Source organism: Canis aureus, chromosome 6 (assembly GCF_053574225.1).
Source record: "Canis aureus isolate CA01 chromosome 6, VMU_Caureus_v.1.0, whole genome shotgun sequence".
Classification (NCBI taxonomy): domain Eukaryota; kingdom Metazoa; phylum Chordata; class Mammalia; order Carnivora; family Canidae; genus Canis; species Canis aureus.
The window spans coordinates 25,479,102-25,501,671 of NC_135616.1; the positions used below are offsets into that span (position 1 = coordinate 25,479,102).

Genomic DNA, 22,570 nt, shown 5'->3' on the forward strand with positions numbered 1-22,570 from the left:
AAGAAGAAGTTGCTTCTACATTTTTGTAGAAAATGATGGTTCATTTTAAGTGTCAACTTGCCTGGCTGCAATATCCAGATATTTGGTCAAACATTCCGAATGTTTCTATGAAGGTGTTTTTGGATGAGTTACATTAAAATCATTAAACTTTGATGGGTGAAATTGGTGAAGAGGGTCGAAAGGGAAAAAGAAAAAAAAAGTTCTAAGAGCAGTGGAGATAAAGCATAGAATGAATTAAACAATGTAAGATTCAGAAATACCACATAATAAAACAAACACAAAATTTGCTGGAAAGTTTTTAAGTGATGTCAACAGGATATGTGCCCTAGTGGCAAGGCGGTGTCTCTAAGGGCCTTGCTAAGCCAGGCTCAGTCTGTGGGGTTCAACTAGCTGTGTCCCATCTTCCTTCCATATTCTCTGCTCTTTTTCTGGGGAATGCATTATTGGGAATGAACCAATAGTAGTAATCTTCATAATAATGTCTACAAAGTAGGGGAAACTATATTTGTATCTTGCAAATTGATCAGTGCTTCATTTTGCTAAAAGTTATGTCAGTAAGAATACCAAAACAAGCATGTTGAACTTTTGCTCTTCAAAAATGTAGCTCTTTAAACTTGGCACTAATATGATTTCTCTCTCCTTATTCTTAAGGCATTTTATATAGTTTGCTCTCAGTGTCAGTAAAAATTTTTTAAAAACCCACCCCAAAACAAAAAAACAACACCCAACGTATCTTTCTGTGATACCCTGCATTTTCAACAGGTCTTGTTGATACTCAGTGCCCACAGGCATGATGCACGTCTGTGTGTGTGCATGCATGTCCATGTGTATGTGTGCATGTATTTGATGGCTGCAAGGCATATATTTGGAATCAGGTTCCTACATCGCACGGCCTGTCTTCCAATAATAATGATAGTGTCTTAGTCTGTTTGGGCTGCTATCACAAAGTACCAAAGACTCAGTGACTTATAAGCAGCAGTAATGTAAGTCTCATGGTTTTGGAGCCTGAAAGTCTGAAATCAGTATGCCAGCATGCCTGGATGAGAGCTGTCTTCTGGGTCTGGGACAGCAGATTGCTGTCTTCAGACTGTTACATGAGGGAAAGACAATAATAGAGCTCTCCCGAGACCCTTTTATAAGGATACTAATCCCATTCATGAGAGTTCCACCTACGGTTTATAACCCACATCATCTCCCAAAGTTTCTCCCATCCTTCTATCATTAAAAAAAAAAAAAAAAAGAATTTCAAATAGAGATCACCCTCCATAATGTGGGTGGGCCTCACCCCATCAGTTGAAGGCCTGAATAGAACAAAAGGCTGGCCTCCCTAAACAAGAATTCTGCCAGGAGAGGTATTTAAACTTGAACTGTAACCCTAGTTCTTCCTGGTTTGCCAGAAGACTGCCCCTGGACTCAAACTGCAACTCTTTTCTGAGTCTCCAGTCTGCTTTTATGCTCACTATGTACCCACAATAGCATGAACCCTCTCTTTTTTAGAGATAGAGAAACACAGTGACCAGAGGGAGGGACAGAAAGAGGGAGAGAGAGAATCCCAAGTAGGACCCAACACAAGGTTCAATCCCACAACCCTGGGATAATGACTTGAGCTGAAATCAAGAGTTGGATGCTTAACCAACTGAGCCACCCAGGCACCCTGGCATGAACCAATTTCTTTCTTTCTTTTTTTTAAATTTTATTTATTCATGAGAGAGATAGAGACATAGGCAGAGGGAAAAGCAGGCTCCTGGCAGGGAGTCCAATGTGGGACTCGATCCCCAGACCCCAGGATCATGTCCTGAGCCAAAGGCAGATAGATGCTCAACCACTGAGCCACCCAGGTGTCCCCAATTTCTTAAAATAAATAGCTTTCTCTATGTATACACATCTTTTTCTCTGTAGAACTCTTAATACAAAAATCATTTTCATATTTTAAAAATTTCACATTTTCAAATTTCGAGATTTCCCAATATACATATATGTTAATTTAATTAATTTATATATTCATAAATTTAATTAATTTATAATTTATTAATTTATTTGATTAACTTATAATTTATTAATTTATAAATTTAATTAATATATATAAATATATATATTTCTCCAAAATATAATTTTAGCCCTTTTTTTTGAACTTTGATTCAGAGTTCATGCTTCTTACTTTGCTTTTTCCAATGTCATCTGACATTTTGAAGAGACTTAGCCAACAGAAACAAGGTCCCACATTTTGGGATCTTTATGTTTTTCCTTGCTGCCATTGTTCTTGTTTTTCTAAGCCTGTGTGTTTCTCACGACCAGGAGGTTAGATGTTAAGCTTGATTTGACTCAGGTGTAGCACTTTGGGCAAGAATACTTCGTAGGCCCTGCAGTACTTCATTAGGAGCTATATCATGTCACATGATCCACCATCAGTGAGACTTCATTACATGGTAACTCCCAGATCTCTCCATGGTAAAAGTATTTTTTTCCCTGCCTCATGAAATACCCAGTGATATTTGGGTGAGGGTGGGGTGATACTTTGGTTTCAGTGCATATCCTGTTTTTCAACAATATTTCCTCTAATGATTTTATGCTCTAGTGATGATTCCTTTCTGAATTATTTGGCTCAACGTTACAAAATGGGCATTTTTTAATTCCATCATTCCCTCTTCTTTTTTAATTGGTTGTTTTCAACTTCCATTTAAAAAAGGAGAGTGTGTCATCTCATTACCAGAGGGTTGAACATACTTCCTCAAAGACTTATGCTAAATGCTTAACTTTCCCTTTAATTACTAATTTTGAGGATAAGGGATATAATAATCTCTTCATTGGTAGCCTATCTCTCACTGACACCACAATGAATTAATGGATTTTTATATATTCAGTGGTTACAGTCAATTATATTCATTATTCCTTTTGATGCTCAAATTGTTCTGAAACTGATTCCTGGGTCCTTGTGACATGTCTCCATTCTTTGAGAGCTTATTTTCTGACACGACAGGATGCATCAGGCTCACTGTGTACTTTCCCTAAGCCAGCCCTTGAGAAGCCATTTCTCCAAAATAATATTTAGAAACCACAATCTGGTCACAGGTGTGCTCACTGGATATTTTTAAAATCATGTTTAAATGCATGGCTGAGCTGACATGTACATGGGTGTTTTTGAAGGCATCTAGACAGGTAAAGCTGACATATAACATGGACTTTAATGAGCCACGGGCACAGAGAACAATCAAAATTACTATTCAGTGAGCACTCAGTAGATGTTAAATTTAAAGCAAACAACTCTCTCCACTCCCTCTTCAGTTGACCTCAAATCAAAACAAAACAACAACAACAAATTATATATATATATATATACACATGTATATGTATATGTATATATATAAAATAACAGCATTTGAAAATTAAAAAAGAAAGTGATCAGTATACTAGAAAGTTTGAAGGCATCTCAGGTAATAAATAGGATCAGACTGAAATTAAAAATAGGATGAGGAAGACATAGCCCTTAACAGTAAATAAAAGTTCTGTTCTTCTAAAGATAACCAAGGGTTAGCTCCAGAGTTCAACTCAGTAAAGGCAAAGAGCAAGGACGGACCACTTAATTAAGAGACTTTGTAAAAAAAAAAAAAAAAAAAATACTAAGGTTTAAAAAAAAAAAGCAGGGGGATGGGGAGGCAAAGGAGAAGCAGCTCCACCCAGGAGCCATATGCACTAAGAGCTTTAATCCCATGATAAAGCCCTCTTTAATTTGTCTAATTATGCAAGTCCCAGACAGCTAGACTATTCCATGCTCAATAACCTACAGAGCCATGGCATGTCCTACTCACAGAAACATAGCCCTGCTCCCCATAAAAACACCTCTCATGTTGGAAGGTCTGCCAGAAAAACATAACACACCTACCACTATAAGTCATTCTAATCATTCAATAAGTACAAATCCTATGTCTAAGGATCACCATATATTGGAGGAAAACCAATAGCATCCATGGCAAAAATCAAAATGAATAAACAAAAAAATTAACCTTTTAGGAAACAAATAATTTAGAAACAAAAATGTAAACTATCCCAATTAGTTTCCTCAAGGAAGTTTAAGAGAATATTACATCCATAAAACAAAAAGAGACTATTACTAAAACAAACCACCAGAGAATAAGAGTTTGTGAAAATTAAAATTTTAATTGTGATTACAAAAGAAAACAGTCAATGCACTGAATAAGAGAATAATCAAGCAAGATCAGGCTTAGTATTGGAAAGATTAAGAAATTCTCCATAATATAGAATATATATGTACATTTAACTACTATTACATATAAATTTGTATGTAAATAACTGTTTTTAATATTTGTTTGTTCATTTATTATCTATTTTTGCAACGTGGAGGTTCAATTCCAGAATGCCAATGTTAACCTAATAAACATTCCAGGAGGAGTTCATGATTAATGAAGGAAAAGAAATACTATTGACCATATGGGGGTCAGGGAGACCAACACCCCATGTGGTCAAAAATCTGCATGTAACTTTTGACTCCTGAAAAACTTTTTTTTTAAGATTTTATTTATTCATGAGAGACACAGAGAGAGAGAGAGAGAGAGGCAGAGACACAGGCAGAGGGAGAAGCAGGCTCCATACAGGGAGCCTGACGTGGGACTCGATCCTGGGTCTCCAGGATTACACCCTGGACTGAAGGTGGCACTAGACTGCTGAGCCACCCAGGCTGCCCATGACTCCTGAAAAACTTAATTGCTAATAGCCTACTATTAACTGGAAGTTCTATTGATAGCATAAACAGTTGGTGAACACATAATTTGTATATGTACTGTATACTGTATTTTTAAAGTAAGCTAGAAAATGTCATTAAGAAAATCATAAAGGAGAGAAAATACATTTATAATATTGTACTGTACTTAAGGAAAGAAATCCACATAAAAGTGGGCCTGCACAGTTCAAACCCATGTGTTTTGAGGATCAACTATAACCAAAAAAATAATAGAAACATTTTTAATTAAAAGGGCCTATTAGGTGTTCAGCTGGGTACGTAGCAGAAACCTGCATATTGATAATTCTAGTGAAATTTCAGGCTTCAAGGAAAAGAAGAAATCAAGAAATATTTCAGGGAAAAGATAACAATAAAAAAATAATATGTCAAGTAAATGAAATTAAACCTTGTCAGCAAAATTGGATGCTCAAGGGCAGTAGAAAATGCTATCAAATTTGAGTGGAAAAATAATTTTAAATAATAATTCTACATATAGTTAGTCTAAGAATAAAATCTAACAAAGTAAATGCATTTTAAAGACATAAGGACAAAGAAAGTTTACAAATAATCCCTACCTACCATGAATAAATAATGCTTGGAATATTACAAAATAAGGAAAAAATGCAAGAGGAATAATACCATAAGACAAGAAAGCATCAGCCTGAGTATGAACTAGAAGGATGGTCCTCAACCCTGTACAAGCATTAGAATCACATCTGAGCTCTTAAAAGTACAACTGTCCAAATGAGAAGATCATCCTGGATTCTGGCAATATTCTATTTCTTGGATTATAAGTACACAGAGGTGTTCACTTTGCAATGTTTAATCACAAAAAGTATGTATGCCTAATTTCCACCTCAGACTTATTTTTATTTTTTATGATTTTTTTAAATTTTTATTTATTTATGATAGTCACACAGAGAGAGAGAGGGAGAGAGGGAGAGACATAGGCAGAGGGAGAAGCAGGCTCCAGGCACCGGGAGCCCGACATGGGATTCGATCCCAGGTCTCCAGGATCACGCCCTGGGCCAAAGGCAGGCGCCAGACCGCTGCGCCACCCAGGGATCCCCCACCTCAGACTTATTAAACCAGAAAATCAAGGGGTTGACTCCAAGTGTGGGCATTTTTTAAAAAAGCTCCTTCGGTTATTGTAATTTGCATCCAAAATGCATTCACTGCCCCCAAAAGAAGCTAAAGTTAAAACAAATTAATATTTCGTGAACCCCTGATAAAGAAGATTAAGTTAATCATGCTCCTTAATTTGTAGCATATTAAAAACCCTCTTGTTTTATTCATTTTTTTAATAGATGTGTTCCTTACTGTCACCTCCTACTCTCATTCTCCATTCTTCCCCAACTATTCTATTGTTTAGTGTTTATCCTTTTGTTTATATGTTTTTCATCAAATATAAATTGTTATGTGTGCTTGCAATTTTAAATGATTTGAAAGATATTTTGTTCAATATCTTATTCTGTTCCTTGAGATACCTACTGTCCAATATGATAAATCAAAAACTAGATTGTTTTAAAATCTATTAATATAAAATGTTTAACACCAAAATGAACTCCAAAACAAAAACTATTTTAAAATATTTAATTTTACTCTTGCACTGTTGGTGGGAATGTGAACTGGTGCAGCCACTCTGGAAAACTGTAAGGAGGTTCCTCAAAGAGTTAAAAACAGAGCTACCCTACAACCTAGCAATTGCACTGCTGGGGATTTACCCCAAAAATACAGACACAATGAAACACCAGAACACCTGCACCCCAATGTTCACAGCAGCAATGTCCACAATAGCCAAACTGTGGAAGGCGCCTCGGTGTCCATTGAAAGATGAATGGATAAAGAAGATGTGGTCTACACATACAATGGAATATTACCCAGCCATTAGAAACGACAAATATGCACCATTTGCTTCCACATGGTTGGACCTGGAGGGTATTATGCTGAGTGAAATAAGTCAATCGGAGAAGGACAAACATTATATAGCCTCATTCATTTGGGAAATAAAAAAATAGTGAAAGGGAATAAAGGGGAAAGGAAAGAAAATGAGTGAAAATATCAGTGAGGGAGACAGAACATGAGAGACACCGAACTCTAGGAAACGAACAAGGAGTAGTGGAAGGGGAGGTGGGTGGGAGGTGGGGGTGACTGGGTGACGGGCACTGAGGGGGCACTTGACAGGATGAGCACTGGGTGTTATGTTATATGTTGGCAAACTGAACTCAAATAAATAAATAAATAAATTTAATTTTAGATAAAAAACTGATCAAGGAAATAGAGTTTTCATTTTATGAAACATTAATTTTCAAGATGACTTCTTTCTCAGAAGGATCAAATTATTTTAGTTTGGGGGGGCATGTGGTACTATTGTGGCACATTATATGTAAGACATATTTAGTTATTATTCCACTTGTAAAGTTTTGAGTATTATAAAACTTTTGATTTCACATTTCGTCATATTTTGTGTCTAATTTGTATCTTATTTTGGACTAATTCTTATGTATGTTTTTAGCACAGCACAGCATAATTTCAAAGTCCATAGAATGGTCTTAGATTCCTATCTTGAATATGGAAACATTCTTTAGAAGTGATATTTTTTCTCTGATTGCATTGCTTTGCTGAAGAAATTTAGCATTCAACCAACAAATTTGTGATCTCATGAAGATAGTATATTAACAGTTTGAATCTGTCACAGGACAGGTATCATAATTTGATCTGAAATAGCACATATACTTGTGTGTACATACTCCAGTTACATACACACAGAATCATTTAATTGAACATTAAAATAGTAAAACATACGTAAAGCAGGCAAAAAGAATTAAGGATGTAAGAAGATACAAACTCTTTGGGTGTCTATAATATTCTGATCTCTTGTGAGCATATGTGGAAGGACAAAATAAAGTCTTCTATCCACAGATACTGAAAGAGGAAGAGCTTCCACCTGCCTCTGGGAGAGACAGCTGACTACTTAGCCAGAGATTCCTTAGGAGGTGGCCAAAATGGTCAGGCAATGAGCTCCAAGCTGAACCTCCAACAAAAGGAAAAAGTAATTCATATGGCCATTCCAGTAGAGAGTTTCTTATTGAAATATCTACATAAATGAAAAGTTAGAATTGTCAAGTCCATGCTGTGCTTGGAAGATGATATGGAAGATGAAATAGAGGAAAATGTTTACAATGTAGAACAAAAATGCACATGGACATGTACATAACTGTCTGCAAACACAGGACTTTAAACCAATGGAAATCTGTATATTACTTTTTACCCATTTATTACTGAAAAATTGTTCATTGTTACCATTGGCGAAGAAATTAGAAAGGTGTTCATCTTTTAAAACTGTATTGCTTTTTCAATGGAAAAGTTCATTATCTAATCTATAGTCACAGGACTGTTACAAGGTCACAAATGTACATACATAGACAGAGAAGGCATGATCCATTTAAAAGAGAAACTTGGGGCAACGTTAAATCTGATGACCCTATTACCAAACTATACACCACATCATATGCATATCTTTACAGAGAAAAAAGAATGAAGATAGATATACCCCTACATATTCTTACACTACATTATTTGACTTAATCCATTTAATAACTCTGAAAGAAAAAAAACTCTGAAAGATACGAAGAATGAAGTAGTATAGATATGGTGATATATAGATATTGATACAGTTATAATATAGCCATCCCATAGCCCTGAAAAAGAACTTGCACTAGTTTTGAGTGTTCCATGTCATGGTTCAAGAAACTAAGACAGAAATGAACCAAATGATTTGCTCAAAATCCTACACCTAGAGGCAGCGCGAGACACGGAGCCAGGTTGATACATTCAGTGTCATTCTGCTATGTATTTTATCTCATAACTTCAAATAACCAGAGGTAGTTTCTGTTTTATGTTCATTTACAGAGAAGTGGCTATTTCTCTGCCTTTTAAGCAACACCATCCTAGATAATAATACCCATGCTTGCAGAATAATAGATGCCCATGTCTTAATCCCTAGAACTTGTGAATACGTTAAGGTTACGGGACAAAGGGAATTTAAGGATGTTAATCAGCTGACCTTAAAATAGATCATCTTGCATTATCTGGGATGAGCCCAGGGAAATCACACAGATCCTTAAAAATGGAAGAAGACAGAAAGAGACAGTCAGAGGAAGCTGTAACTATGGAAGAATGGGGAGAGAGAGAGAGATGCAATATTGTTGGCTTTGAAGAGGATGGAAGGGAGCCCAAGCTAAGGAATGCTCTAGAAGCTGGAAAAAGCAAGGAAATAGATTCTTCCCTAGAAACTCCAGAAATGAACACACCCCTGCCAACACCTTGATTTTAGCCCAATGGGACACATGTTGGACTTTAGCTATAGAACTATAAGATACATTTGTGTTGTTTAAGCTTTTTATGGTAACTTATTCTAGCAATAATAGATAACGTAGATGATAGATAGATGATAGATACTAGATGATAACTTTATATATATATATAAATGTTGTATATGATGTATATATACATTATATATATATATATATATATATATATATATATATATATATATATATAAGCATCTTATTTGCCTATGATAACAAACACCATTTCTAGTTCAAGTCACTGGAGATGGGCAATCCAGCTGCGGCTCCCACCAGTTCTGCTTGGCTCTACTCCATGACTTTTCTCATTTTAGGACCCACTACAAAGAAGTAACTACTATCTGGGTCATGTTCTTCTCAAGTAAGGGTGTCAAACACACACACACACAACCAAAACTATATAAGGACATTTCAAAGATTTCACTCAGATGTGGAATATGTCATACCTGCTCACATTCCACTGGTCAAAGTCAATCACATGACCAAACTAAAAGTAATGGAAATCTGTGGCTTACTTGGCAGAAAGGAAAGGGAAGTGTAATTGATAATTATGTAATACAATGTGTTACAGATATGAAGAATAATGTACTTAAACTATGACATGCAAAGTTTTCCTATTCATCTTTCCTAAGCTAAATTAATCATTCCTGGGGAAGTTAAAGTAAGGTGTTCTGATGACTACTTTCCATAGATGCTCAAAGAGACAGAGTATGGCTGTTCTCAAGGGAAAAAACAGCATGGAAGCATCACTAGCTCCTCACTTTTTCATCTTCAGCTTCAGGATTAAAGTAAACCTATATGATGTAAAAAGACTTATTAAAGCTTTCTTCCTCTCTACATTATTTTCACTCAATATGTATTCACATGCTGGGCACTGTTCTAAATACTGGGAAGATTTTGTTGCAGAGAAGAAGGAAACAAAGGAGAGGGGAGCTTATGAGGTTGATCTGAGGCAATGATACAGAGTAAATTAAATGTAGTTTTACCTTTGAAAATAGCTTCATGTTTTGCATATTTATTTTCCTGGCAGGGCCTCTGCTATTTCCTCCAGCTAATCTCTAATGTCAGGAACTCATGCCACACCATGTCTGTCTTTCCAGGCCCCACCCCACCTAGTCCTCTCTCACCAGCATCCTATGCTCTCATATATCTCATGCCTCTTTCTGCTGTCAAAACCAACCTGTCTTTTGTTCAGTTGTGAGTAATTCTTAGTTGGTCCTTTCTCAAATCCCCTCTCCACCACACTACACACTCATCAGTAGTCACTTCTGGCAGCATGGACTCCTACAGATCCAGACCTATGTAACTCTAAAGGAAGCATGTTTTTGAGAAGGATACTACTTAACCTCCACTAACAAGTTTATCCAATAGACATTTATGAAGCTTGCATTCCATTGGAGGCGGTATGCAAGCAGCAGGGAATACAAAGTTAAAAAAAAAATGCACTTCCAACCCTGGATACCTCACATCCTTAGAGGGGAGACACCTATATAAACAAACACAAAAAATGCTGTTGTGCTGATTCAGAGTTGGTTGGACTTCCAATCCATGCTTTAACCTTGCCGTGTTCTTTTCTGGACATAGGCAGCCACGATCTGCAGGATGTCTGGATGCTCCATTAGCTGGCTTTCTGTTAGATCCAGCCAAAGGCAGGTGCTGGCTAGAGACTAGGAAGCATTTTAAAAAGATAAAAACATTAAATAAAAACTGAGGCATAGAGAATTAATAACTTGCTAAAACACCATCGTTACCAGGTGGCGGACATGCAATTTCAAACCTGGGCTAATCAATAAAGATTCCTCTTTATCAATATCCTATATTGAACACAGTAATCTAATACCACCCCATGCCACTTAACAGAGCTGTGAGGAAGTGGAACAAGGAGAGATGATAGATAGGTTCTAAAGAGATGTCCAGACACAGAGAAGATCCGAGAACATGTGGGAAGCAAGAGATAATAGGTCTATATGAGATTTCCTGTGCAGACTCCTAAAATAGTCAAAGAATAAGATAGGGGCACCCAGGTGGCTCAGTGGTTGAGCATCTGCCTTTGGCTCAGATCCTGATCCCCGGGTCCTGGGATTGGGTCCCACATCAGGCTCCCCACGGGGAGCCTGCTTCTCCCTTTGCCTATGCCTCTGCCTCTCTCTGCCGGGGGTGGGGGAAGGAAGGGTTTGGCCCTGCCAACCGTGGTGTGATGTGGTTCGATATGCTCCCAGGATCAGCGTCATGGCCGTGTGCTTGGTCATCCCTGGCATAGCCACGGCGCACATCCACAGGTTCAGTAACAGGGGCAAGGAAAAAAGGCTTGCCTATTATCCATATCAGTGGAGTTTGATGCAAAGAGGTGAGTCCCTGGAATTAATCATTACTATGTGTCAGAGGGTTTGGAGAATATCGATTAAGGAAGCATTTTCCTGTTTGATGAAAAATACCTCGGTTACAGCTCATCTACCCCTTCTAGAAGGTTATGCAGTGTATTAATGTAGTGCATAATAAAAACAAAAAGTAAAAGCTAAAAAAAAAGACATCTCTCTGCATGTCTCTCATAAATAAATAAATAAAATCTTAAAAAAAGAAAAGATCGAAGAGGGGAATTCGGGTTGAGACAGCGATGGGAAAGATGGAGTAAGTTAGAAGTTGCAAATAGAAGGTCCTTAGGGCTTATGCTGAGTGGAAGCAGGTAAGAGGACAGGAAGACAGATTAAGAGAAAAGCAAGAAAGGGGAGCATTATACAGATGCTCACAAGGGGCCTTCCTGAGATGGAAGACCCTGCCAGCTTCATATCCCAGGGAGAGACCTTTGGGTCTGTAGCAAAATCTGAAGCAGGTCTACAGAGGCCTCCTTTCATGGCTTTCTGCTCGGCACCAACTCAATGGTGGGAATTGGTTACAGGATGGGCACTTTTCTCTGGACTCACGTGTGTCAGTAGTCCTCGCTATCAGTGATGAGCTTACCAAATAAAACAAATGCACTATGTGGGGTTGCACAGAAACTGCAAATAGACAACTAAGTCATTGTCTTTTTAGGTTCCATAGGCATTATTGATTGAGGAAGAACAACAGATGAAACGCAAATAGAATTATAACTACAGATCTATTGCTACACTACTGATATTATTCCGAGTACCCTTGTGTGTCCTCATTGCCTTGCTTCGATTTTCCCAGGCATTTGTTCCCCCGTGCACCCTGCCCTTTGATCACAATGTTCAAAATGGGGATGGCCATGGAAAATCAGTAGTACCTGCATCAGAGCAGCTCCAGCTGATTAACCTGTAATTAAAATAGGAAAGGAAGGACAATTGTACATACTTCTGTATCTCCATAAAATGCCACCACGGGAGGTACACAGGCCTGTATTGATTTGAGGGTCATGTTATTACACTGCAAGGAAGCCCTGAGAAACACTTCAATGCCGTAAATGTATCAAAATATGAATAAGTGAAAAGTGTCTCAATAGGAAGCACTGGCTGTGCACTAACACTCTTCATCTACACAAGACCAGTTCAAGCATCATGTTTAACCTCCTGGCCGGGCGCTGAGGCGGAACAGGCCAATGCTGGAGAACCTTAGTCTCTCACCCAGAACTTGTTCCCACAAAGAACAAAGGAAAGCACGGGAGTGAGTGGACACAGAGGGCTGTACACTACCACCGCCCCTCCTGGCTGTTGCACCAGTAGCTGTGACAAGCAGCAAGAATGAGGCCAGAAAACCCTCTTTCATCCAGTTGATTTTTAGCACCCGTGTATGCCAAATAATGTGCCAGGCATGAGGGATACAACGGTGAGCCCGTGAGGGATGGTTCTAGCTTAGAGACCGATGAGGAGACTGCAATTTAGAGAAATCATAGCTGGAAACTTGTCAGACGTCACCTAGCAAGTGGAAGCAGAGCCAAGATTCACACCAGCTTTCATCTACCCTTTAAAACTTATCCTTCAAGCGCTGTCTCCTGTGACTACTTACTTCTCTCCCTTTGTCACTCAATAATTTTCTCTTAATTTCTCTCTTTTAATTTCTCTCTTTTAAATTTCAGGGCAACAAATTGCATGGGGCAGCCCATCCAGTTACCTAATGAATGTTTCTTTAAATATGAATTGGAAGGCCCCTGGACTTGTATCCGGTTGCAATTTTGTCTTATCTGCTGAGCAGTGTGGGGCTGGGTCTGCCAAGCCCTGGCTTGACTGAATTAATCAGCCCGAGGCTCTCCCAGGGAAGCCAGCAATTCTGCAGTGACTTTCCCCATACAGATGGCCCCTTAGTCAGCTCTGAGAATGCAGAGGGAAGTCTGGCTTGGCGTTTCAGCAGCAGACTGGGTGGACAAAGGCTTGGGTGGACACAGATGCCCAAGCAATTGTATTGAGTCTATTTCCTGTCATTTAAACCCAGTGTCATTTATTATTCAACTCAGAGTGTATTTTAGAGATTCAATTTGTAGGGTATATGACACACATAGTAAATTGGGATGTATTATCTCAGTTCATTTGCTGGAGGACAGGTGTTCACATCACAAGAACCAACAGCCCCATCGACCGTAATTGGTGCCTTGGCTGGCAGTCTGAGCCTAGAGGGCAGGACTAAAAGTGCATGAAGAATGAACTCATAATAATTTCCACATGCGGCATAGTGCATTTCACTTGAGGCTCTCAAAGCACATTTTAGGCATTCATTCCCTTCTCACTACAACACTGCCTGGGCTTGCTCTTGTTCTCCTGCCACAGCCAGGAAAACAAAAGCAAAGAATGGAAGACTCTCGTTCACAGGGGAAAATACAGGCAGGACAGGGATTAAAAACTCAGGAGGCCTGAATCCTCATTCTCTCTCCTTGGAATCCCCCTACTTCCATCTCCGTCTCATGTATTATTTAATGTTGTTAGCCAGGATATTATTAAGGAACCTAGACTGATGGATCCAATTTTGTTCAGGTTAATTAATTTCAAAATGTGTGCAAGTCTGCAAGCTGCACAAAATCACACTCGATACAAATTAAACACAGAAAATGAAATATGTGTACAGTTCCCGTAATCGTTACCGTATGTGTCTGTCAAACGTATGTAGCATACAAACACTAATCACAACAAGCCACCCAACACACTTCCAGGAACACGCAGATTGTATGGTTAAGCATTCCTATGTGAAGAGAGGGGAGTCAGTCCGGGAAGGATGGAAAGATTTGTATGAAGCCAAGAAACTCCAGAGCCTAGGTGGTATCTTAACTACATATCTAATGTCATTGCAGAATACTTTGCATGCTAAATTCACTTAAAAATATGAAATTAGAAACCCCTATCCTTGTGGGTTTTGTTAATAATGAGCAGGGAGAAAAATGGAACTTTTGCCCTGGAGCTCAGGTGAAAAGACATAATTAAAAATACTGCCCTAGAAAAAGGATGCCTGCTTCCCAGGTGGCATTTGGCTTCTGCATACTTACAAATAGCCATCGCTCACAAAACCAACACACTCAATTAAACTCCTTCCACTTATCACAAACCCAGTGTTCTTCATTGTCAGTTGAGAAATTCCAAAGGATGAAATGAGTAAATGGAAAAAGAGGTTGACTACCAATCTTCCCTTTTCAAGGATAAAGTTTGGAAACATGAAATAATATGAGTCTCTGATCTTTAGAAAATTAAGTTTGACCAATAACATGATGAAGGTGTGCAAGATCAGTACCCACAGCCATGCAGGTAGTACACAGCATAGCATCAGGGCTTCCCAGCACACCCCACACTGAGAATGGAGACCATGGCTTCAGCAGGTAGTGCTCTACATTCTATTTGCAGAGGATAAAATGCTTTTTCTCTTAAGTCCAGTTTAGCTAGTTAGTTGACCCAGCCTAAGCCCATAAACAGATATAAAATCATCTAAAACTTTTCACAGAGGGGAAGCAGTTGTCAGCTTTTGTTTGACAAAATACCAAGATATAATGAGTGATCTCTACCATCATGATGTTTTCAATGTGATTTTCATTTTACTCAAAAATGAAAGTGGAAAGGATGGAAAAGGACCACAGCACTACAATGTGGGGAGAAGAAGGCTCAAAAAGCTAAGGTCCTTGGTCCAACTGGTCCAAGTATTCAGAGGATCTAGAAAGGTGTGAGTATAAGGACCATAATTGTCCAACTTCCTACAAGTTCTTGGATTTCATACCATTGAGAGGTGTGACAACCCTGTTTCATGGGCTTTTCCCAAAGCTAGTTCATAGCTTAGTACGTTAAAGCTTCACTTGCAGAGTAAAACAGCATCTGCAGCTCTGGGATCAGATTGTCAACAAGAATAAAAAAGGAGTCAAGCCAGGGATTCACTGTCTCCTTAGCTTTATCCTCTGTTCTAATGACTAAGCTCTTGCTTTGTTCTGAAGACACTGTTCCCATCCCATAGTTCCCATCTACAATGACTATCTACTATATTTTTTGATGTCTCAGGTCCTGCCTTGAAATTTGGCATTCCTACTTTGCTCATTGCCTGGCCCCAGTCTCCTGCCAGGATCTGCCTGGTTCCTGGATGGTGGCCTCTTCCCCGTCACCACGATCTTTGGTTCTAACCATCCTGTCAGCACCTGCAGTGGTTATAGGGAAACCAATTCCTCAACACAGGAGAGGGGAATTGACAAATCAAAGCAGGGAGCAGGAAAGAATCTATAGTACCGTATTATTGCTGATACTAATTTCTGAATTTTTTTCCCCATGGTCCTTGCCTTCATCCTGTTTCTCAGTGCTTGAGACAAAAGTGATCATTTAATTCGTTTCTAGGCTATATGTGTTTTTTTGTTGATTCCTTCTCTTCCATCAAAGAACACATTTATCTTCCACTCATTAATTCCGCTGGTGTGGATTTGCAAGCATATGTTCACTGGAAGAAATTTAAATGATTGTGACCTTAAATTCAAGAGAACAAAAACCCTAGCCATTTAAAGAATTTTAACATAGGGTGCTAAGTGTCTGTTAGATTATCTAAAGACCAGTCATATCTTTATTCACTCTGAGACTAACACATGTCAAATAGATTTTGACAATTTCTATTTCCATTAAGAACAGAAGATTGCCTGTTACCTGCTTGTAACATCTAGAACGGTGCCTGGCACATAAAAGGCCCTCACTAAATATGCTGATTGAATAAATTAGGTATATTAAAAGTATTTGGATAAAGATTTCTTCTCTTCTCATTGTTTTCTTTTCTTTTTCATGCCTTCCCCACAATATGAGCCAGAGGTTTCCATTCAAAGGGGTGGTGAATGTCAAATGAATGGGTTGATGAATAAGAGATCCTGTAACAAGGCAGCCCCGGTGGCTCAGCGGATTAGCGCCGCCTTCAGCCCAGGGTGTGATCCTGGAGAGCTGGGATCGAGTTCCACGTCAGGTTCCCTGCACGGAGCCTGCTTCTCCCTCTGCCTGTCTCTCTCTCTCTCTCTCTCTCTCTGTCATGAATAAATACATAAGATCTTAAAAAAAAAAGATCCTATAACAGCAGTTATAAAATATCTATATGATATGATCTCAAGTGTGTCTAAACACACATATGAAAAAAATAAAAATAAACACACATATGTTAGCATAAAAAACATTGTAGTGGGGAATGCATCAGGACAGGAACAGCAATCATCGCTGTATGGTATATTTTTCCTATTTTAGTTTTTTCTAAAATTAATATGGATAACTTTAATTTATATTACAAAAATCACTACAGTCATGATAAAAGGAAATTAAATAACACCAAAGTTATTTAAATATAAATTTTGTTTTCATCTCAAATCCTACTCCCCAAAGCTAAATATAACTAACTGATATGGACACACACAAATAATATATAAAATAGTTCAATCATAACATATATACCATATTGTATTCTGCTTTTTTGTTCAATGAGATGGTGTGTGTGTATAAATGTATGTATGTTGTATATGATCTATGCCAGATATATAAATATTTCTTACCCTATTTTAACAGTTACTAATTATTTCATTGAAATTGATGTACCTTCATTTATTTATTTTTTTTGAAGTGGGGAGAAATTTTATTATTTTTTTAATTTAATTTTATTTTTTTTATTGGAGTTCGATTTGCCAACATATAGCATAACACCCAGTGCTCATCCCGCCAAGTGCCCCCTCAGTGCCCATCACCCAGTCACCCTAACCCCCTGCCCACCTCCCTTTCCACTACCCTTTGTTCATTTCCCAGAGTTAGGAGTCTCTCATGAGCTGTCACCCTCTCTGATATTTCCCACTCATTTTCTCTCCTTTCCCCTTTATTCCCTTTCACTATTTTTTATATTCCCCAAATGAATGAGACCATATAATGTTTGTCCTCCTCCAATTGACTTACTTCACTCAGCATAATACCCTCCAGTTCCCTCCACGTGGAATCAAATGGTGGGAATTCCTCGTTTCTAATGCCTGAGTAATATTCCATTGTATACATAGACCACAGCTTCTTTATCCATTCATCTATCAATGGACACCGAAGCTCCTTCCACAGTTTGGCTATTGTGGACATTGCTGCTGTGAACATTGGGGTGCAGGTGTTCTGGCATTTCGGTTTGCCCCAAAGATACAGATGCAGTAAAACGCCAGAACACCTTCATTTATTTAATCAATATTTTTTTGGGCAAATGATTAGGCCCTTTTCAACTTTTTGTCTGTAATAAACATACAATCTCACACTTGTTCAATGATTTTCCTATATTAAATTTCTAAAAACATATTTATAATACAAATGGTCTAAACATAAAGATTTTGATGTATTTTGTCAGATAGTTTTCCAGAAATGGCATATTGATGTGCATTCCAATTATGTGTAAGATTTTTGCTTCCCTAAAACACTTACTAAAATCAAACATTATAAAATATTTTAATCTTTGTTCATCTGATAATTTAAAGCATTTAATTGCTGTTTTAACTTATAATTCTTTGGTTATTATATCATGTATCTTTTCATTTTTATTAGATATTTGTTTTATTGTGAATTACAAGGGTATATCTTTTGCCCATTTTTTCTCAGAGGTATTTATTTATTTATTTATTTATTATTTATTTATTTTTACTGATTTATAAGAGGCCATTATTTTAGAAGTATAGGAACTCTATTCCTGTTATATGTTGCAGATACCTTTCTCAATATTTCACTTCATTTGAATATTTCATTCTCTCAGTTTATTTTTATTTTGTCATTTATAAACTAGTTCTTTTTACACTATGCAAATTGTTAATGTTTTTATTTCATTGTCTTTGGGTTTTATATTTTACTTAAAAAGTACTTTCTAAAAAAAAAGTACTTTCTATTTTAAGAATTTTTAAATATTCTCCTATAATTTTCTAATACTTTTAATTTTTCTGTTTTCTGTATTTTATATTTATTAATCCAACTAGAATTCTGCATGTTTATATAAAAAGTCTGAATTAAACTTTCTTGTCAAATGAAGATCCAATTGTGCCAACACCGCTTATTGAATAATATATTTACTTCACTGAATGTTTTTGAGCAAGGAAGTGGCAAAATCAAGTTTTAGGTAGACAAATGAGGGCTGGAAGAGAGATGCTTCAGGGCGGATAGCTGAGATTTGATGTTTTCTGGCTGTGAAAAAACAATATATAGGTCACAGTTCAGTGAAGACTTGGCCAAACAGGCATGTTTAGGTGTTATATAGTTATTCAAACCCAAAACATAAACATTCATTTGCAAAAAAATTACACGCATAGCTCAAAATATTTAAAAAATCAACCAGAAGTGGATCATAATCTGAAGACTATAAATTTTTACTTTATTTTAATGGAATATACTGTATTTATTTTTTTTTCAAAGGGAGCATAAAGAACATTTTGAAATCAAACAAAATATTCTCTAATCTAATTTTTGGTGGGTATATGACTGTTTACATTTGTCATATTTCATCAAGAATGAATTTTACTGTATTTAAATTATATCTCAAAGAATCAGACCTTAAAAATCAGATAAGGGAGACATTTTATAAGAAGAAAACAAAAAAGGATGATCAGAGGAAGTAAAGGTTAAGCTGGGGCCAAAGGATGAGTAGAAATGAGCCAAGAGTTCAAGCCAAAAATGCTTGAAGCAAAGGGAATAATTTGGGCAAAATCACTAAGGAGGGAGGGAGCATTTAGATATTAGAAAAAGTAACCTGAGGTCAGTGTGATACAGGAGGAAAGTGTGACAGTGTAATGTGGGAAGAGAAAAAGACAGCACCAGATCATACAGGGTCTTGTACGAACTACTTCAGACTTTAGAGTTTATGATAACTGCAATAGAAATCACCAAAAGATTTTAATTAGAGGAATAAGGTGATCTGACATAAATTGTTAGATCATCCTAGATACTTTGGTGAGAAGGACTGGTAAGGGCAAAAGTAGGTGCAGAAAACAGATTAGGAAAACGTTGCAAAGACAGATATGGGAGCTTAGGCCATGGTAGGGCTGATGTAGAAAGACAGAAGGAGTCATGTTTGGGATCCTCAACTCCCATCAGATCCTCAACTCCCATCAGCTATGAAAATGGAGTTAATAATAACATCTATGTCATGGAGTTGTTGTGACAACAAAATGAATACAATTATTTGGCAATTTTGTTCAACATATTATAAATGTTCAGTACATGTTGGCTGATGTAAATGATGCAAATAAAATAAATATAGCTTTCTCTGTTTCTGCTTTCAACTCCATCCAAGTTGCCTGGGAGGCTGTCAATGCCTGTACCTCTCCTGTCCCCACCCAGCCTTACTAAGATATAATTGACAATTACATAACATTGTGTAAATTTAAAGTATACAATATATTGATTTAATACATTTATTTATCACAAAATTATTAACACTGTGGTGTTAAGACTTCCATCACTATGATGTCTTTACCATGTCTATGTGGAACCAACCCAGTTCTTCCTTGGTGATAACTTTAGTGCTGGTTGGCTTTCTCCCAAGAATGTGTACTAATGTGTAATCAAAACCATGCAAGAGCCAGATCTACACTTCCAGTTACAGCTTACAGACAACGAGGTAGTATCTATGTAGTTTTAAACTGACCTGGTTACATTTGCTTTGTTTTCTTCCTGTTATCGAACATTTGAGTATTTTTTTTTTTTTTTGCAAGGATGGTATGGTGCAAATCTTTTTTCCTTAATTATGTGTGCTTACTGTTATAGGAACATCAAATCTATTTTTATTATTTTTATTTTACTCCCTCCAAAAAGGCCATTATAATCATAGAAATATAAATGATACAGGGCCTGGACAAGAAGAATGAAAGTGAGAAAGATTAATATGAATTTGGAAAGAAGACTCAAGGAGACTAGGTGAACAATAGAATACAGAAGACCATGAATATGAGAACGTCAAGGACAAATTGAGTTTCCATTCCTATTGGCCTGGGTGAAATCCGTCACCACTGATATTGAAAGAAAAGTCAGGAGAGGATTCTTTTATAGGAAAGAAAATGAATTCTCTTTAGAAACATTAAGGGTGAGATAACAATAGAATTTTCAAGTAGATGTGTTCAAGGGCAGTTGTAAGCTATCAAAGTACTTAGTCCACTTGAGTGAGCACTTTAATTTTTTTTTATTTTTTTTTTTAGGATGCTGAGACTACACAAAGCCTCCTGGAGAATGAGAGAGAGCCTGGAGAATGAGAGGTCCAGAAATTGCCCAGCAACTAGTTTGGTAGACGGAAGATAATTTGAGTACCAGGCAAGTTAGAGACTGGGTAATAAATAAGCAAAAGTTCAGACAGATGAGTTGGCTTAACAAGATAAAACTAGTAGAAACCCGGTGCAGTTCAGAGCCAGAGTTTCAACATTTAGGAGAAACAAGAGTAACTATTTGGACAGCAAACAAGGACTTGGACTTGTGTGTACCGTTATAGGATATGTATCAGAAAGATCCAAATTAGTATCCTCCTCAATCAAATACAGCAAAATTCACTACTCTGTCTTATCCCCTAAACATAATTTTAAGTACCCACTTGACAGTGATGAGCTCTAAAAGATAAAATAATTTGTGACATTCCTTTAAAGGAAAAAAATTAGCTTCCATTCAAAAATTGTTTTTATGCTTAAGATCTGTACTTAGCTTTTGCCTCAGAAAATCAGAAACTAAAAGCAACTGAGTTGAAATCTTCACTTTACTGATTTATTGTCCTTCAGTATTATTTGATGGTAGTTTTATTCATGAATTCCTTTAACTTCAAACATTACGTCTTGGTTTTCAGTGGTATTTGTAGCATCTCCCAATTTAGATTCATCTTCAAATTTAATTGACATGCTGGCTGCTCCCTCCATAATTAATCCAGCTGTTAAATAAGACAGGTCACAAAACTCGTATCACCAGCCATCATACCTTAACTGGAAACATTGCCATTCATTATTATCTTTATTGTTTATTTTTCATTCAGAGTTTAGTTCTTGAGATGGTACTTAAATCTCATCCAATCTCAGTAAACTTACAAATAGATTTCACAAGATACATGGTCCTGATGTTATTCAAATCGTGGCTTATGGGATATCCGGGTGGCTTAGTGGTTAAGTGTCTGCCTTTGGCTTAGGTCCTGATCCTGGGGTCCTGGGATCAAGTCCCACATCAGGGTCCAGGCAGGGAGCCTACTTCTCCCTCTGCCTATGTCTCTGCCTCTCTCTGTGTCTCTCATGAATAAATAACTTTTTTTTTAAATCATGGCTTAGTATGTGTTTGTTATTTCCCCTTTTAACAGAATCAGAAAGACAATTGCATTTTCCAGATATGGTTTATCCTTTAAAAGAGTGGCATTTATAATTTTTAAACAATTGCCAAGATAAATCATTAGTACTTGGTTACATGCATTGTTTTTATGTGTTTTTGTTTAATATTTGTAAATTTCACCTACTAAACAAAATTTGTGCATTTTTAACTCTTTCCTTTATGCATTTATCAATGTGTTAAATATCTACTAAATTGAGACCATTCTCCTTTTCTTTTTACTTACAAATATTTTATTTTAAAAAATTACTCAGGGGCCCCTGGGTGGCTCAGTTAAGCTTTCAGCTCTTGATTTTGGCTCAGGTCATGATCTCAGGGTGGTGGGATGAAGCCCAATGTCGGACTCCACATTCAGTGGGGCATCTGTTTGAGATTCTCTTCCTCTCCCTGTCCCTCCCACCACTCTCTCTCTAAAATAAATAAATAAATCTTTAAAAAACTAAAATAAAGAGCAAAATATTATAATATTATAAAAAATCAAAATTTTCTAAGAATATTTGTTTAAATATATGAGAAAATATAAAAAGCATACCACTTCCTAAGAAAGTGAGCTGCCTCATTTTTATTGCCACTTTAAACACTTTATTTACATCGGTTTGGTGAACTAGTCTTATTTTTTATTAGGAGCAATTCTTTTTATTATCAAATAGCTTTTAATATAACAAATCTAAGTAATTTTCTCTGACTTCAAATTTTTAAAATTAAGCTTGTTCTATCACATAATGTCCGAAATT

The 22,570-nt window shown here is 37.0% G+C and overlaps 2 protein-coding genes and 1 pseudogene across 12 annotated transcripts in view; 2 read left to right on the forward strand and 1 right to left on the reverse strand.

Annotated features, from left to right (window-relative positions):
• The window catches only part of LOC144315618 (uncharacterized), a 45,478-nt gene extending 23,709 nt beyond the window's left edge, over nucleotides 1-21,769 (forward strand). For all 11 annotated transcript variants that reach the window (XR_013381344.1, XR_013381341.1, XR_013381336.1 and 8 more), the window contains one exon: nucleotides 20,681-21,769. Coding sequence is in view for 1 of the 11 variants with exons in the window: in XM_077900426.1 (XP_077756552.1) it covers nucleotides 20,681-20,734 (54 nt within the window). In the remaining 10 variants the exon portion in view is untranslated. The remainder of the gene's footprint in view (nucleotides 1-20,680) is intronic.
• NOL4 (nucleolar protein 4) overlaps nucleotides 1-22,570 on the reverse strand; it is a 524,626-nt gene that overhangs the window by 413,809 nt on the left and 88,247 nt on the right. The gene's annotated exons all lie outside the window — the stretch shown is intronic.
• LOC144315148 (NADH dehydrogenase [ubiquinone] 1 alpha subcomplex subunit 1 pseudogene) lies at nucleotides 11,303-11,625 on the forward strand (annotated as a pseudogene).